The sequence below is a fragment of the Symphalangus syndactylus genome, chromosome X (assembly GCF_028878055.3).
Source record: "Symphalangus syndactylus isolate Jambi chromosome X, NHGRI_mSymSyn1-v2.1_pri, whole genome shotgun sequence".
Taxonomy (NCBI): domain Eukaryota; kingdom Metazoa; phylum Chordata; class Mammalia; order Primates; family Hylobatidae; genus Symphalangus; species Symphalangus syndactylus.
Window position 1 is genome coordinate 24147760 of NC_072447.2, and position 14372 is coordinate 24162131.

General features: G+C 44.9%; 1 protein-coding gene across 1 annotated transcript in view; it reads left to right on the forward strand.

The window, feature by feature from the left end:
- Positions 1–14372, forward strand: part of WWC3 (WWC family member 3) — a 129713-nt gene that overhangs the window by 65143 nt on the left and 50198 nt on the right. The window contains exon 6 of the mRNA XM_055266990.2: positions 10755–10884. Within this exon, the coding sequence (XP_055122965.1) occupies positions 10755–10884 (130 nt within the window). The remainder of the gene's footprint in view (positions 1–10754; positions 10885–14372) is intronic.

A 14372-nucleotide genomic window follows, 5' to 3' on the forward strand; every position in this document is an offset into this window, starting at 1 on the left:
AAAAATACGAACATTAGCCAGGTGTGGTGGCGCACGCCTGTAATCCCAGCTACTTGGGAGGCTGAGGCACAAGAATCGCTTGGCGGGTACCCGTAATCCCAGCTACTCGGGAGGCTGAGGCAGGGAGAATCGCTTGAACCCGGGAGGCCGAGGTTGCAGTGAGCCGAGATTGCGCCATTGCACACTCCAGCTTGGTCGACAGAGCGAGACTCTCTCAAAAAAAAAAAAAAAAAAAAAAATGTTGTCTTTACTCTTTACCTGTAGATGCCAGTAGCACCTTCCACCTGCACTGTGACAACCAAAAATGTTTCTAGACATTGCCAAGTGTCCCCTAAACAACACATTTGCTCCCAGTTGAGAACCACCGTGCTGGTGGCTACTGTATTGAACACCATAGGCGACAGATTTCCATCATCACAGAAAGCTCCTTTGGACATGCCAGTCTGTAGGTCTTCCTCCTGTTCTCATTTTTACAATAAGAACTTTATCCCTACGAAGAGATTGGGGATGAATTGTTTACAATTAGTGAGCTGTATCAAGTCTGCAGATTTCATGAACTGAAGGTGGTGTTTGAGAAATGGCGCTGGTGTGGGTCTGAAGGTTTTCTGAGCCATTCTCTCCATTCACTGGCTTTCCTTGCTGAACTTGCACATGTGCCTCAGGCCTTCTACACCTGCTTTTCTCATCTGCAAATGGTGATTGTTTTAGGCAGCTCGGGCTGCTATGACAAATACCACAGACCGGGTGACTTGAACAGCAGATACTTGTTTCTCACAGTTCTGGAGGCTGGAGGTCCAATATTTGGTTCTTGGTGAGGGCCTGATTCCTGATATGCAGATGACCATCTTGTCACAGTTTCCTCTCATGGCTAAGAGAGCAAAAGCTCTGTTCTCTCTTCCTTTTCCTAATCCCATCATGGGGTCCCACCCTGTGACCTCATCTAACCCTAATCACCTCCCAAAGGCCCCACCTTCAAATGCTATCACATTAGAGGGTAAGGCTGCAACATAAGAATTTGGAGGACACACAAACACACAGTCCATAACAGCAATTATTGTGCTCAGTTATACTGAGGACAGCACCAGCACCTGGTACATGGCCAGCCGGAAACAATTAACCCAACTCTGTGTGGTTACTGTTACTGACGCAGGTGGGCAGCATGTTGCCCTCTTTCATCCTGCGTGCAGACGCATGAAGTGACACACGTGACTGCAGCACTGCTCTTTATGGGGAGGTAATAAAGGAATGTGAGGTACAGATGTAATTATCTACCATTACCCAGCTATGTGTTTGTGTGCATTTTGGATCTACAGTCAAGAGTTTCCTTTTATTAGCCCTAGTTAGTATTAGCACAGCTTCTTTTTTAGTTTTTTTTTTTTTTTTTTTTTTTAAGACAGAGTCTTGCTCTTGTCGCCCAGGCTGGAGTGTAGTGGTGTGATCTTGGCTCACTGCAACCTCCCCCTCCCAGGTTCAAGTGATTCTCATGCCTCAGTCTCCCCAGTAACTGGGATTACAGGTGCCCGCCACCACGCCTGGCTAATTTTTGTATTTTAGTAGAGATGGGGTTTTGCCACATTTGCCAGGCTGGTTTCCGACTCCTGACCTCAGGTGATCTGCCCGCCTCGGCCTCCCAGAGTGCTGGGATTACAGGCATGAGCCACCATGCCTGGCCTCTTCTTTAGTTTTGTCTTAAGCAAATCAAGCTTCTTTTCCAACCAACCGGCTGCCGGTTTTGTCATTCATGTGGTGCATAGGCCAGAGTGCTTTCCAAATGCGGTGACGTGTGTTCTGTCCTTTCAGTCCCCCACTCCAGCCAGCCTCCAGATACTCCAACACCTCCTCAGATGGGACTGTGTGTGCTGTGGCAGTGTCATCCTGTGTCACTTTGGCTAAGGTGGTGGATAAGGAATAAGCAGAAACAAATCATTTGATTTGTGACAGGTCACCGAAAGTTATTAGGACTACCTAGTTGGATTTGAGGTGAATTTTCTACCTTCATTAGGCCACACTGTAGCTGTCTCTCATTGCGATACAGTATCTGTGGAAAATATGTAGTTTTTTGTTTTTTTGGTTTTTTTTTTTTTGAGATGGGGAGTCTTTCTCTGTCACCCAGGCTGGAGTGCAGTGGTGCAATCTTGGCTCGCTGCAACCTCCGTCTCCTGGGTTCAAGCAGTTCTCCTGTCTCAGCCTCCCAAGTAGCTGGTATTACAGGCACATGCCACCATGCCCAGCTAATTTTTGTATTTTTAGTAGACACCAGGTTTCACCATATTGGTCAGTCTGGTCTCGAACTCCTGACCTCAGGTGATCCGCCTGCCTCGGCCTCCCAAAGTGCTGGGATTACAGGCATGAGCCACCGTGCCCGGCCCAGTATGTGGTTTTAATGTTAGTCACTGTGCGTGCCGGAGGTTGCAGTTAATGTCATTCTCATTTGCAGCTCTGAGGAAGGTGACTGGGGTTCAGGAAGAGTCTGAGTTTGCTCAGGATCCCTGAGCATCAGCAGGGAGCCACGTCTGGCTCCTCCCTCATGGCCGTGGTTTCTGTAGTGGCTTGCTGGGCTCAGTGCCCGTTGCTTTGCCTTGGTTCCATCGTTCTGGTGAACTCCATTTCCTTATTCGAAGACAAAGGCCATATAGCAGTGTCAGCTGTAGACGGACTGATTTAGAAAATAAAACGTACTGCTGACTGAGAAAACCCCCTTCTCCTTAGCATGGCTAGGATGTGAATTCATCTTTTGTAGTTGCAGTGGTTTCAAGAATAGGAAAAGGCAGCCTCTGTTTCCCTAGGGCCATTAGACAGAGAAGCAGGAGCTAGAATAACGAGAATTTTAACTTTACACCTGCGGCCAAAACGGAGCGCAAGTTGTGCTCCTGGAAGAGAGGCGGGCCAGTGCTGTTTGGATTTTCTTTCTGCTTTCATTATCAAGATCCCACGCTTGGGAACAGCAATTGTAAACTTGCCACTTGCCAAGGGGAGGCTCCTCCTGCCTGCCTGAGCCAAGGGGAGGCCCCTTCTGCTTGCCAGAGCTCATGAGAATACCCGCCCTCCCCCTGGAGGCCAAGGAGTGGCCTGGGGAAGGCTCTGGACCTGGCCTTGGTCCTGAGGGGCCCACCCCACCTCATGCCTGACCAGGGGCAAGTCGGCTTTCAGGAGGGAGCTGCCCAGAGCCGTTGTTTAATGGGCACGTTGCCTTGGCTCTGTCTGACGCTGCGTTGTCACTGTGCATGTTTACTTTATTCTGGGACAGACACAGCCTCACAGGAAGAAGAGAAAACACAGGCACCCGTGCCACTCTTAAAATATTTTTGTAAGTGGAAGATAATCTGGTAGCCTTTCTCTGAGTTCCGCAGCTTATGAGATGAAAACAGCCTCATTATTTTTCTGGTATTGAACATTGGGCTTTTATGTTTGGATCGAATCATGCGAATGTATATTTTTTTAATTGAGAAATTTTAGAAGGCCTTTTCAAGCATTGAAAATGTGATTACCCCATCTCTACCGGGAAATCCTGACTATACGTACAGATAGCACGTGAGCTGTTATACCTAAACATGAAGCATCTCTGATTTTATCACCAATATTGCTTAAGGCAGTGGCCCGAGATTTTCCTCCAGAAAATTTCCTGCTGTTCTTGCTTCCCAGAATATCCAATGTATTCTTTTCCAGAGCACCTCACCAGGAGTTTGGCTGTTTATAACATTTTAAGCTTGCCTTGTTTATCTTGGTGAATTTCCTGGCTAGCAAGGAAATTCATCATTACGCTTGGGTCCAAGTAAGGAAAAAGGAACCTTTTGTATTTTACTTTAAATCTGTATATGTTGTTGATTGTTGTAGAGAGGAATTGGCCACAGATATGTTCGTTGGGTTAATGATAGAATATGTACACGGATGTGTGTTTTATATGTATCTATGTGAAGTGTATACGTGTAAGCTTTTAATGATGGAAAATATCAAACGCAAAAGTAGAGAGAATAGTATACTGAAACTCTCCTGTATCCCTCACCCCATTTAATTGCCAGTCTTGGTTCGGTGGTGACCCCAATTAACTGCACAATTGCCAGTCTTGGTTCGGTGGTGACCCCACCCCATCTGCTAAGCTCTCACGGCCTTATTGAAGCAAATGCCAGAATCCCATTTAATCCATAAATATGTCTCCTAAAGTTATGGACTCCTTTTGAAAATAACTCTAATCCCTGTACCCCATTTACTAGGCATCTTGTGTCCAGTGAGCTCTCGCATTTCTTCAGGTGTTTGGGTCCAGTTTGGGCCACAGAGTGCCTTTGGTTGATGTGACTCTTACGTCTTTTCTTTTCTACTCTCCCTCCTTTTTTTCCCCTGACAGCTTATTTGTTGGAGAAAGTAATTTGGTTGTCCTATAGAATTTCCCTAATGTTGGGTTTTGCTGCTGAAATTCACATGATGTCATTGAACGTGTTCCTCTGTCCCTTGTTATTTATGCAAATGGGTGTAATAGTTTGAGAGGCTTGATCTGATTCAAGTTGGATTTCTTTTCTTTTTTTAGTAAGAATGTTTTTAGGTGGTGGTGTTACTTCCATCAGGAGGCACCACTCTCTGCTTGTTTCTTTTTGTGGTGTGAAGATGATCAGTAGGTTCTGGCCTTGTTAGCCCAATGCTTTGATTTATATTAATAACATTTCTCGTCAGCTTTTTACCTAAGTTGTGGATGTGTATCTTTCAGGATGAGTTCCTGAAAGCGGGCTTGGTAGGTTAAAGGGTGAATGTATTTGTTGTATTATAGGTTGAATATTTCTTATCTGAAATGCTTAGGACCAGAAGTGTTTTGGATTTCAGTTTGTTGTTTTTTTTTTTTTTTTTTTGGTTTTGGAATGCTTGAATTATACTTACTGGTTCAATATCCCTAATCCAAAAATCTGAAACCTGAAATGCTTCAGTGGTCATTTTCTTTGAGTATCATGTCAACGCTTAAAAAGTTTTAAGATTTTGAAGCACTTTGGATTTCGGATTTTCAGATTAGGGATACTCAGCTTGTATTAGATATGGCCAAATTCCTTTGCTGAGGGGTTGCACCGTTTTGCCTTCCTACCACTAACATATGAGTGTTCTCGTTTCCTGTGGCTTTGCCAACAGGATGTGTTGATAAGCATTTGCATTTTTGCCAGTCTCATAGGTGAGAGATAGTATCTCAGTGTAGTTTCAATTTGCATTTCTCTTGAGGCCTTTTATAAAAGTCTTCAGAAAATAGGAGCACCATTTACAATGAGTAATTAAAGTTTACAGAAAAATTGAGCTTTTCCAGTGAAAGATCTCCTGGACTCTTTCACTGGAAAGTTTCTACAGTTTCTGAAACGTTTTAGAAAAATTACCTTACTGTAACTTACTACTAGTGTCCAGAGGCAAAGGGAAGACTCAGGACCAGACACGCGCAGTGTTTCCCAACTGGGTGACGTGCATGAACGGACCAAGTGCACCAACAGATGTGGGCAAATTCCTCTCTCCAGCTCCTACCTGGAGCTCTAGAATGTACCTTGTGTTAGATTTTTTTTGTTGTTTTTTTTTTGAAACGGAGTCTTGCTCTGTCGCCCAGGCTGGAGTGCAGTGGCGCGATCTCGGCTCACTGCAAGCTCTGCCTCCCAGGTTCACGCCATTCTCCTGCCTCAGCCTCCTGAGTGGCTGGGACTACAGGCGCCCGCCACCACGCCCGGCTAATTTTTTGTATTTTTAGTAGAGGCGGGGTTTCACTGTGTTAGCCAGGATGGTCTCGATCTCCTGACCTTGTGATCCGCCCGCCTGGGCCTCCCAAAGTGCTGGGATTATAGGCTTGAGCCACCGCACCCGGCCTTTTTTTTTTTTTCTTGAGACGGAGTCTCACTCTGTGGCCCAGGCTGGAGTGCAGTGGCACGATCTTGGCTCACTGCAACCTCCGCCTCTCGGGTTCAAGCGATTCTTGTGCCTCAGCTTCCTGAGTAGCTAGGACTACAGGTGCACACCACCATGCCCAGCTAATTTTTGTATTTTTTTAGTAGAGACGGGGTTTCACCATGTTGCCCAGGCTGGTCTCGAACTTCTGGGCTCAAGCCATCTACCCGTCTTGGCCTCCCACAGTGCTGGGATTACAGGCATGAGCCACTGCACCTGGCCCCTTATGTTAGATTCTGAGTGGTCCTGCAGCTGGGAAGCTCATTTAACCTTGCCCTTGCCTGAGTTTCCTGCTCGTGTTATTGGAGCCTTTTCCTGCCATGATACCTATAACGTCCCTGAGCACTGGCTTGATGGCAGAAGATGCTTTTGGGGAACACTGCCTGGCCACCTTGTCCATGGTGTGCTGTTTCTACACCCGGCCTCTGATCCTTCTCACAGCTTCCACCACCACGGCTCTGGGCCAAGCACTAATGTGAGTCTCCATCCTCGCACAGTAGCCACGGGGTTCTTCCACAGCTAGTGCTCTCCTTGTGGTCCTCCTGTGGCTCTCTCTTACGTACAACACAAGCCAGACTCTACATAGGCTGGCCCCCGGCCCTGCCTCATTTACCTCTAGTTTCACCTTTGAAAGGGATGTCCTGCCTTTACCATGGGTACTTGGAGCTCCCTCTGCCTGGAATGCTCTTTTCCCCAGATTCTCACATGCCTGCTCCCTCCCTTCCGTGGGCCTTTGCTTAGTGACATCTTGAGGATCCTGGCTTAACCATCCATCTAAAAATGTACTCTGTCACGCTCTGTCCCCAAACTCTGCTTCATTTTTTTTTTTTTTTTTTTAACATTTGTGACTGTCTGACCTAAGGATGTACTTTTTATTGTCTGTCTCCTTGGCTGCACGAAGACAAGGACTTGGCTTTGTTCGCTGCTTCATCCTGAGGTCCCAGCCGGTTCTCAGCACAGGGTGGGGCTTGGGAGTGAATGCAGATTGCCCGGGTACTGGGGGGAGTGGCTGAGGTTGCTGTTCCTGCCCGCTGGTAGCCATCACAGGGTCCACTTCTTTCTCGGACACTGGGACACTCTGAGTGAGGGCAGATCTTTCCTTGGCCAAAACTTTTGTCCCTGGGCTAGAGGAACTCAGGGAGGCCTCTAGATGTTGCCCAGTCACCTTCTTGCCAACTGTCCTCTAGCACCTCTAGCATGGCATTCTCTTCTGCATTTTGTGTGATATTGTTTTGACCTGGGTTTTAAGAAGTCCTGTTATCACTGCTGTTCAAATCACAGAAAGGGATGCTCACCAGATGTTCCACTAACTAGTTTCCATGAGGTACATTCTTAGCCACTAGGTGAGCCTCTGCTTCAAGACTTTTGATTTCTTGATTAACTTCCCAAATGGGGAGAAACCCATTTGTCTCCTTACATACGAGCCACTGCATCCTTCTAAGCATGCAATACCAGAATGAAGCATTACTACATATTAGAATTAGCATTTTCTGTCTGAACGGATTTAGTAGTTTCAAGAAAGGGTGGGATTGTTCAGTTAGAACAGGCTTAAAGTAACGATCTCCCATTAGCGTAGCACCTAAGGAACAGCCCATGTGAAAACCCCGGCAATACTCAGATAACAGCGAAATGTACAGAAATGGGCTGGAAACAAAAAGAGCATTGTTCCTGGTTGTGGGACAGGTCTGGTGTTCCACACAGGTCTTGCTGTTGATAGAAAGCCGCCGGAAGCTTTCTGAGGTTCACCCAAGGCCCTCTGCCAGAGCTGCTGATAGAAAATGTAGAAGTTGTAACAAACCTTTCCATTCTTTTGGGTTGTAATCTGTGGTATTAACACAGAATATCTTTAGAGGGCTGGCAGCTCTTTCCTTCAAGATGTGGGGTTAAGAAGTTATGTGGTTTTACTCTTATTTTTACTAGTGCAATTCTCTTGACATCTTAAATTGAACAACCAATATGGGAATTTTAGGGTGGCAGGAGGTAGAGGTTGACAATAAACATCTCTAAAATGCCTTTTCCATTGTGCTAGGTTCCTCATCTGAAGCTGTATCTTCTTTTCTCTCCAACCCATTTCTTTCAAAAGCACGCCATAAAGAGCACCAGTTTACTTTGGGATGACATTTGACTGGTTATATGGGTGGCCTTCAGGTTTGACACAATGGGCATTTAGAGGCCTTGACTTTGAGTATATTGCGAACCTGGTGATGGAGCAGACAAGTCCTGGTGTGAGGGGCCTTGGCCGTGAACTTCACTTTGCCTGTCACTGGCTGTGTGACCCTCAGCAAATCACTTAACGTCCCTGAAGCTGAATGTAAAATGTAGAGGGTGCAAAAGTGAAGACTGTGAGTCTGTGCACTGAATTTTGATTTCATACTGCATAATAACTTATGTCCTTGTTTAGTCTCCTTGAGCAGTTACCACTTTTCTATCATTTTATTTGTGATGTATGGTAAAGGCACTGTCTTGTACTCTTAATTAAAATTAAGACCAGAATAAGGCAGTTCTTTGGCAGTCACAGATCTTATGATTTTTTAAACGAACTGGAATACATCGATATTTTTTAAAAATACCAAATCATTGAGCACATCATCTACATTGGACCAAAGTTTTATAGGGAAGTTTTAGAGAGAGAGAGTGTGCTCTCAAATAAATTTTGCAGAAGTAAAAGAAGACGTTTACTGTCCTTTGAAGTTTTTGTTGGATGAAAATGGATCACAGTTGAAAAAATGGAGGTGTTGTGAAGCTATGACAGCTAAGAAAGTATAAGGTAGCCCTTCCATGAATATCCCAGTGAGTTACCAGCAGTGAATGAGAAGGCCAGCCATTCTGATGGAAGTGGGGCTGGTTTTGAGGGACAAACAAAAGAGTTTTGAAAATGTACAATGGGTTTATATGCCTACTGTCACCATTCTTGCTATTGGCTCCCACATTTTAGTAGCCACCAAGTGGCCTGCTGGTACTGTGCTAGGAACTTTTTCTATTTTATTGCCAAATCTCCTGAGGACCCTCAGATGACATAGACTGTTAAAGGTCACCACTTCGATCATTTGGATCAACTGTTTTGTAAAAGAAGGGATTTAATGAGAGCAGAATAAAAGGAAAAAATGTGCCCACAGCTCAAACTTTAGTTCATGCTCACTTATTTTAACTTTTGGCATGGAACACTCTATAGTTAAAGATATATGTACTTTTTAATAAAGATATATAAATAAAGACTTCTGCTTTGTAGAAACAGACAAGGCAATGTGTATTTGAGAAACCTACAAGTCTGTAACAGCCATTATGGAAGTGCCTGCAGGGTCAGGACACGTTGGCATTTAGGAGTGTCATTATTCACCATGCACGGTGTGCCTCTATCTGCTCTCCTCGGGGCAGAACTCAGGACTAGTGTTGATAAATATTTTATTTGTAGCTGATGGCAATCACAGCAATGCTGCTGAGCCCCAGAGCCCTATTCAAAGGGAGTCAATGGCTTCCTGCTTGTGTTGTTTGCCCTCTTCCTAGGCCATGGATGCTGATAGCTCAGGTTGACTCCAGTGCCGAGTTTTGCTTGAGTTGTGACATATTTGGCAAGGAATTTGTTAATGATAATAAAATACCAGAGTTGGCAAGTTATTTACTTTTTCTCCCATGAGTAAGGAGATTCTGTGTTATCCTGATAATAACAATCACTGCAAACACCATATGCCAGACCTCCTGCCAAGCAAGCTCTTACCTTGCATTTTCTCATTAAATCTCATGCCCATCCCATGGGAGAAGTATTTTTAGCGTCCCCATTTGAGACAGGAAGAAGCAGGTGGAAAGAGGGGAAGTGACTTACCCAGGTCCCATAGCCAGTGAGTGGCAGAGCTGGGTGCCACTCACACCCACCAGCATGCCAGAGGTTCCTGTGAGCGGTAAGCAAGGGAGTTGGGGCTGGCAGTTAATGATGCAGGTTTTCAGGATAACATGGAGGGAAATGTTAGAACCAGAACCTGTGAACTGGGAGACTTGGAACCTGAAAGAAGCCAGTTGCTTTCCAGAGAAGGAATTCATTCCACTCTGGACCAAAGTTTCTCAAGTTCCTTAGCCTTAGGGCTTCCCATGCTGGAACCTCAGGTGTAGGGGACATGACAAAGGACATACTCCAGAGGCCACCTCCCTTTGAAGGCAGAACCGAGTCTTGTTTTGTTCTGTGCTCTGCGTCCAGCCCCAGACCCAGGCCTGGTATGCACAGGAGTTGGCTGGGAGGATGGAGGCTTGGAGGAAAGGTGGGAGGAAGGGGAGGAAGGAGGGAGGGAGGGACGTTGCCATTTTCCCTGGATGGGTGTTTGGATTGAAGGAAAGAATTGAGGACTTGGTAGGAGAAAGAGTGAGTAATAAATTAGAACCAGAATGAAATCAGAGTTATAGGAGACAGAAGGGTTTTCAGCTTTTGTGCAAAGCACCATTATTGAAAGCTCACTACTTCTTGCTGTGTCCCATATATTCTCCCTGTACACAGATCTCATTCATATGTTTATTTAATAAAGATTTTGACCACTAACCTGGGGATAAACAAAACATGTCCTCTTTTCAGAGAGGGGAATTTACAGTCTCGGGAAATTACTCAAGCAAGCAATCTTGTTGTGCAATCATTAGCGGAGGCCGTGGGCATCCCGACTCGGACGTCTTCACTTGCCCAGGGTGCTCCTGAGCAAAGGGTGTTGTATCGACCAGAAGGAGGGACGCTTCCGTGGGGTCTTTCTTTTTCTTAGCCAAAACATTACTTTAACTGTTTCCACCTTTCTATGAAGCTTTCGGGTTTTTGTAGTTGTATGTTTAATGGAATGCTAGGATCTCATGTGAAATGACATTGATTTTTCTGTTTTAACTAGGATTGATCGGAAGATGTCAAGTACTCACACCAGCTACAAACTGGATGAGGCTCAGGCTATCATGAGTGAGCTCCGGACCATCAAGAAGGCCATTTGCACAGGCGAGAAGGAGAGGCGGGACCTGATGCATGTAAGCTGCCTGCTTGCTCATGTGTTTTATTTTAAGATGTTTTTAATATACTTATGTATTGCATGTTATATAGTTATTGTATACATAACATATATGTATATATAATACACACACACACACACACATATGCATACATACATACGCACCTCCCACTGTATTTAAGTACGTGTATAGTCATCCCTCTGTATCCTTGGGGGATTGGTTCCAAGACACACCCCCATCCCTCAGGATACCAAAATCATTGGATGGTCAAGTCCCTTATATAAGATGGTGTAGTATTTGCATATAACCTGTACAATCCTCCTGTATACTGTTTTTTTGTATACAATTTTATATACAATTCTCCTGTATACTTTTTTTTTGGAGACAGGATCTCTGTCACCTAGGCTTGAGTAAAATAGCACAAAAATGGGCTCACTGTAGCCTTGACATCCCAGGCTCAAGCCATCCTCTCACCTCAGCCTCTAGAGTAGCTGGGACCACAGGTGTGCACCATCATGCCTGGCTAATTTTTATATTTTTAGTAGAGACAGGGTCTCGCCTTGTTGGCCATGCTGGTCTCAAACTCCCGGCCTCAAGCGATCCTCCCGTCTTGGCCTCCCAAAGTGCTGGGATTACAGGCATGAGCCACGGCACCTGGCTCCTCCCATATACTGTAAATCATCTCTAGATTAGTTATAATACCTCCTACAGTGTAAATGCTATGTAAATTGATGTTACACTGCATTGGTTTTTTTCTTTGTGTTATTTTTTGTTTTTTTTTCCTCTGAATATTTTCTATCTGTGGCGGGTTAAATCTGGAGATGTGGAACCTGCGGATATGGAGGCTGACTGTTTTAGTTTTCTGGGGGTGCCATAACAAGGTAGCACAAACTGAGTGGCTTTAGAACAACAGAAATTTAGTCTCTCAGTTTTGGAGGCCAGAAGTCTGAAATCAAGGTGTGGATAGGGTCACACTTCTGAAGCCTCTAGGGGAGGATCCTTCCTTGCCTCTTCCAGCTTCCTTGGATTGTAGACACGTCGCTCTGATCGCTGCCTCCATGGCCACATGACTGTCTCTGTGTCTGAATTTCCTGTTCCTGTAAGGACACCAGCCATTGGATAACGGCCCACCCTAATCCAGTATGACCTCATCTTAACTAGATTACATCTGTAAAGACTTTCCAAATAAGGTCACACTCACAGGTTCCTGGCGTTAAGACTTGAACGTATCTCCTGGGGGAACAGAATTCAACCCACAGCAATGGGTGATACATTTATATTGTTCAATAATCAAGATAATTCCAAAGGTCTATGATAAGAAGTCTCGCTATGGCCCCATCCTCCTACTGCCCCTAACTACCTTTATTAGCTTCTTGCCTACCCTTCCAACATTCATGCGGGCACACAGAAAGAGAATACGTGTTTAGCTGCCCTCATGCAAAGCCAGGACTGTGATACTGTTCTGCACTAGCTTCCTCACTTAACAGCAATATCCCCTACCTTTCCCCATATCTGTACACAAAGAGCTGCTTCTTTCCTTGAGATGGTTGCATAGTATTTTACTATGTGGGTGTATTTGTATTATATATAGCTGGGATCATTGTAGCTTTATATTGCTTTATGTTTTTTTCCCTTGAGCTCTTGTAGTTTCTGTTATTTTTAGAAAAAGTTGAACTTTTGCAAATGCAAAAAGCTGCCTCCATGGTGGGAAACTCAAGCAAGACATCTGAGTGGCTGGCCCTAGTGCTGCACACGGTGGCCTCAGAGAGGCCAAGGCAGGGAGCTCTACTTGACCTCATGACGTAAAGTGCTGGAATGCATTCAGTGCTTTTGGTTACAGCTTTTATTTTTCATCTGCTACCCCAAGTGAGCACCTACTGCCTGCTGGCATGTGTCTAGATTCTGTAGAGTATAAGACCCACAGGACAGAACAAGCAAAGCTCAAACTCAGGCAAAATGAGACAGATGCACAAAAAAACTACCCTGCCTGGGCAGTGCCTTCTAAGGTCAAGGCCATGAGTCCTCATGGTGCTTGTTAAGATGCAGATTACCAGGCCCCACCCTAGACTCACTGAATTAGAATCTCTGGAGGTAGGGCCTAGGAATCTGTATTTTCAGATGACCTCTCCAGGTTGTGATAAGTAAATGGTTAATTGTTAGATTTTTTTTTTTTTTTTTGGCACACAGGTAGCACTGAGAACAGCTACCATTTATTGAGGTCTCTGCTCAGCTGACATCAAACAAGATGCCCCATGTTTGTTACCCATTATCAACACCCCAGGCTGAACCACGTGGTGTTCCATGGTGGAGACACAGAGGCTTTACGCCATGAGGCCAAGCAGGGCCGCCTGCCCCGGCCTCTCTGAGGCCACCTGTGCAGCACCAGGGCCAGCCACTCATTTGCCTTGCTTGAGTTCCCACCGTGGAGGCAACAGATAGATAGAATTTCTGGAAGAAGCTTCAGGCCCAAGCACCTTCTTTGACGTCTCCATAGCCTCTCAAACTCTGAGAAGCTCCAGGAAGAGGCACAGGCAGAGTCCTCTTCTATCCAGGTTAAATAAGTTGTTTTGCCTTTCTTATGTGAACGTAACAATATTGGCCCCTCCCAAGAAGGCTTTATCTCAATCTCAAGCCAGTTTTGTGAGTTCTACTGCACTTGGGCATTTTTGGTTCTGGTGTCTGTAGTAAAATTTGCCGAAAGTGAATATATTCAGAAGGCTAAAAGAAATGGTCAAAAATCTGATTTCTGGCTGGGTGCAGTGGCTCATGCTTATAATCTCAGCACTTTGGGAGGCTGAGGCAGGAGGATTGCTTGAGCCCAGAACTTTGAGAAAAGCCCAGGCAACATAGTGAGACCTGGTCTCTACAAAAACAAACAAACAAACAAACAAAAGTTTAGCTGGGTGTGGTGGCGTACCTGTAGTCCGAAGTACTCAGGAAGCTGAGATGGGAGGATCACTTGAGCCAAGGAGGTCAAGGCTACAGTGAGCTATGATTGTGCCACTGCACTCCAGCCTGAGTGACAGAGTGAGACCCTCTCTCTCAAAAAAAAAATCAGAATTCTGATTTCTGCTTAAAACTGTGACACAGAGAGATTTCATGTGCCAAATGCATACTTAATCTAATTTTTGGCAAACCAACATACATATGAGATTACTTTTGACCACGTAGAATTATGACTGAAAAATGAGGTTTATAAAAATATGTAAGCTAAAATAGCAACTCAAAGAACTGAAAAAAAAAATATGTAAGCATTGTCTAGGAGCTGTTTTCCCCTTCCCTGTGTTTCCTCTGTAACAATCTCAAGGCGGCATTCATCTCTGTCAGACTCATTTACATTTTCGATAGAAATACTTATTTTTTTCTTTAGGAAACATGAAGGTTTAAGAACCAGTAAAAATGGTACCATAATTGTCCTCTATTTTATTCATATGCTGCCAGGGGGACTTAGTTGCAACGTGATTTAAATGACTAAGAATTTTATTAGAGGTGCCTGTGATGAAGGG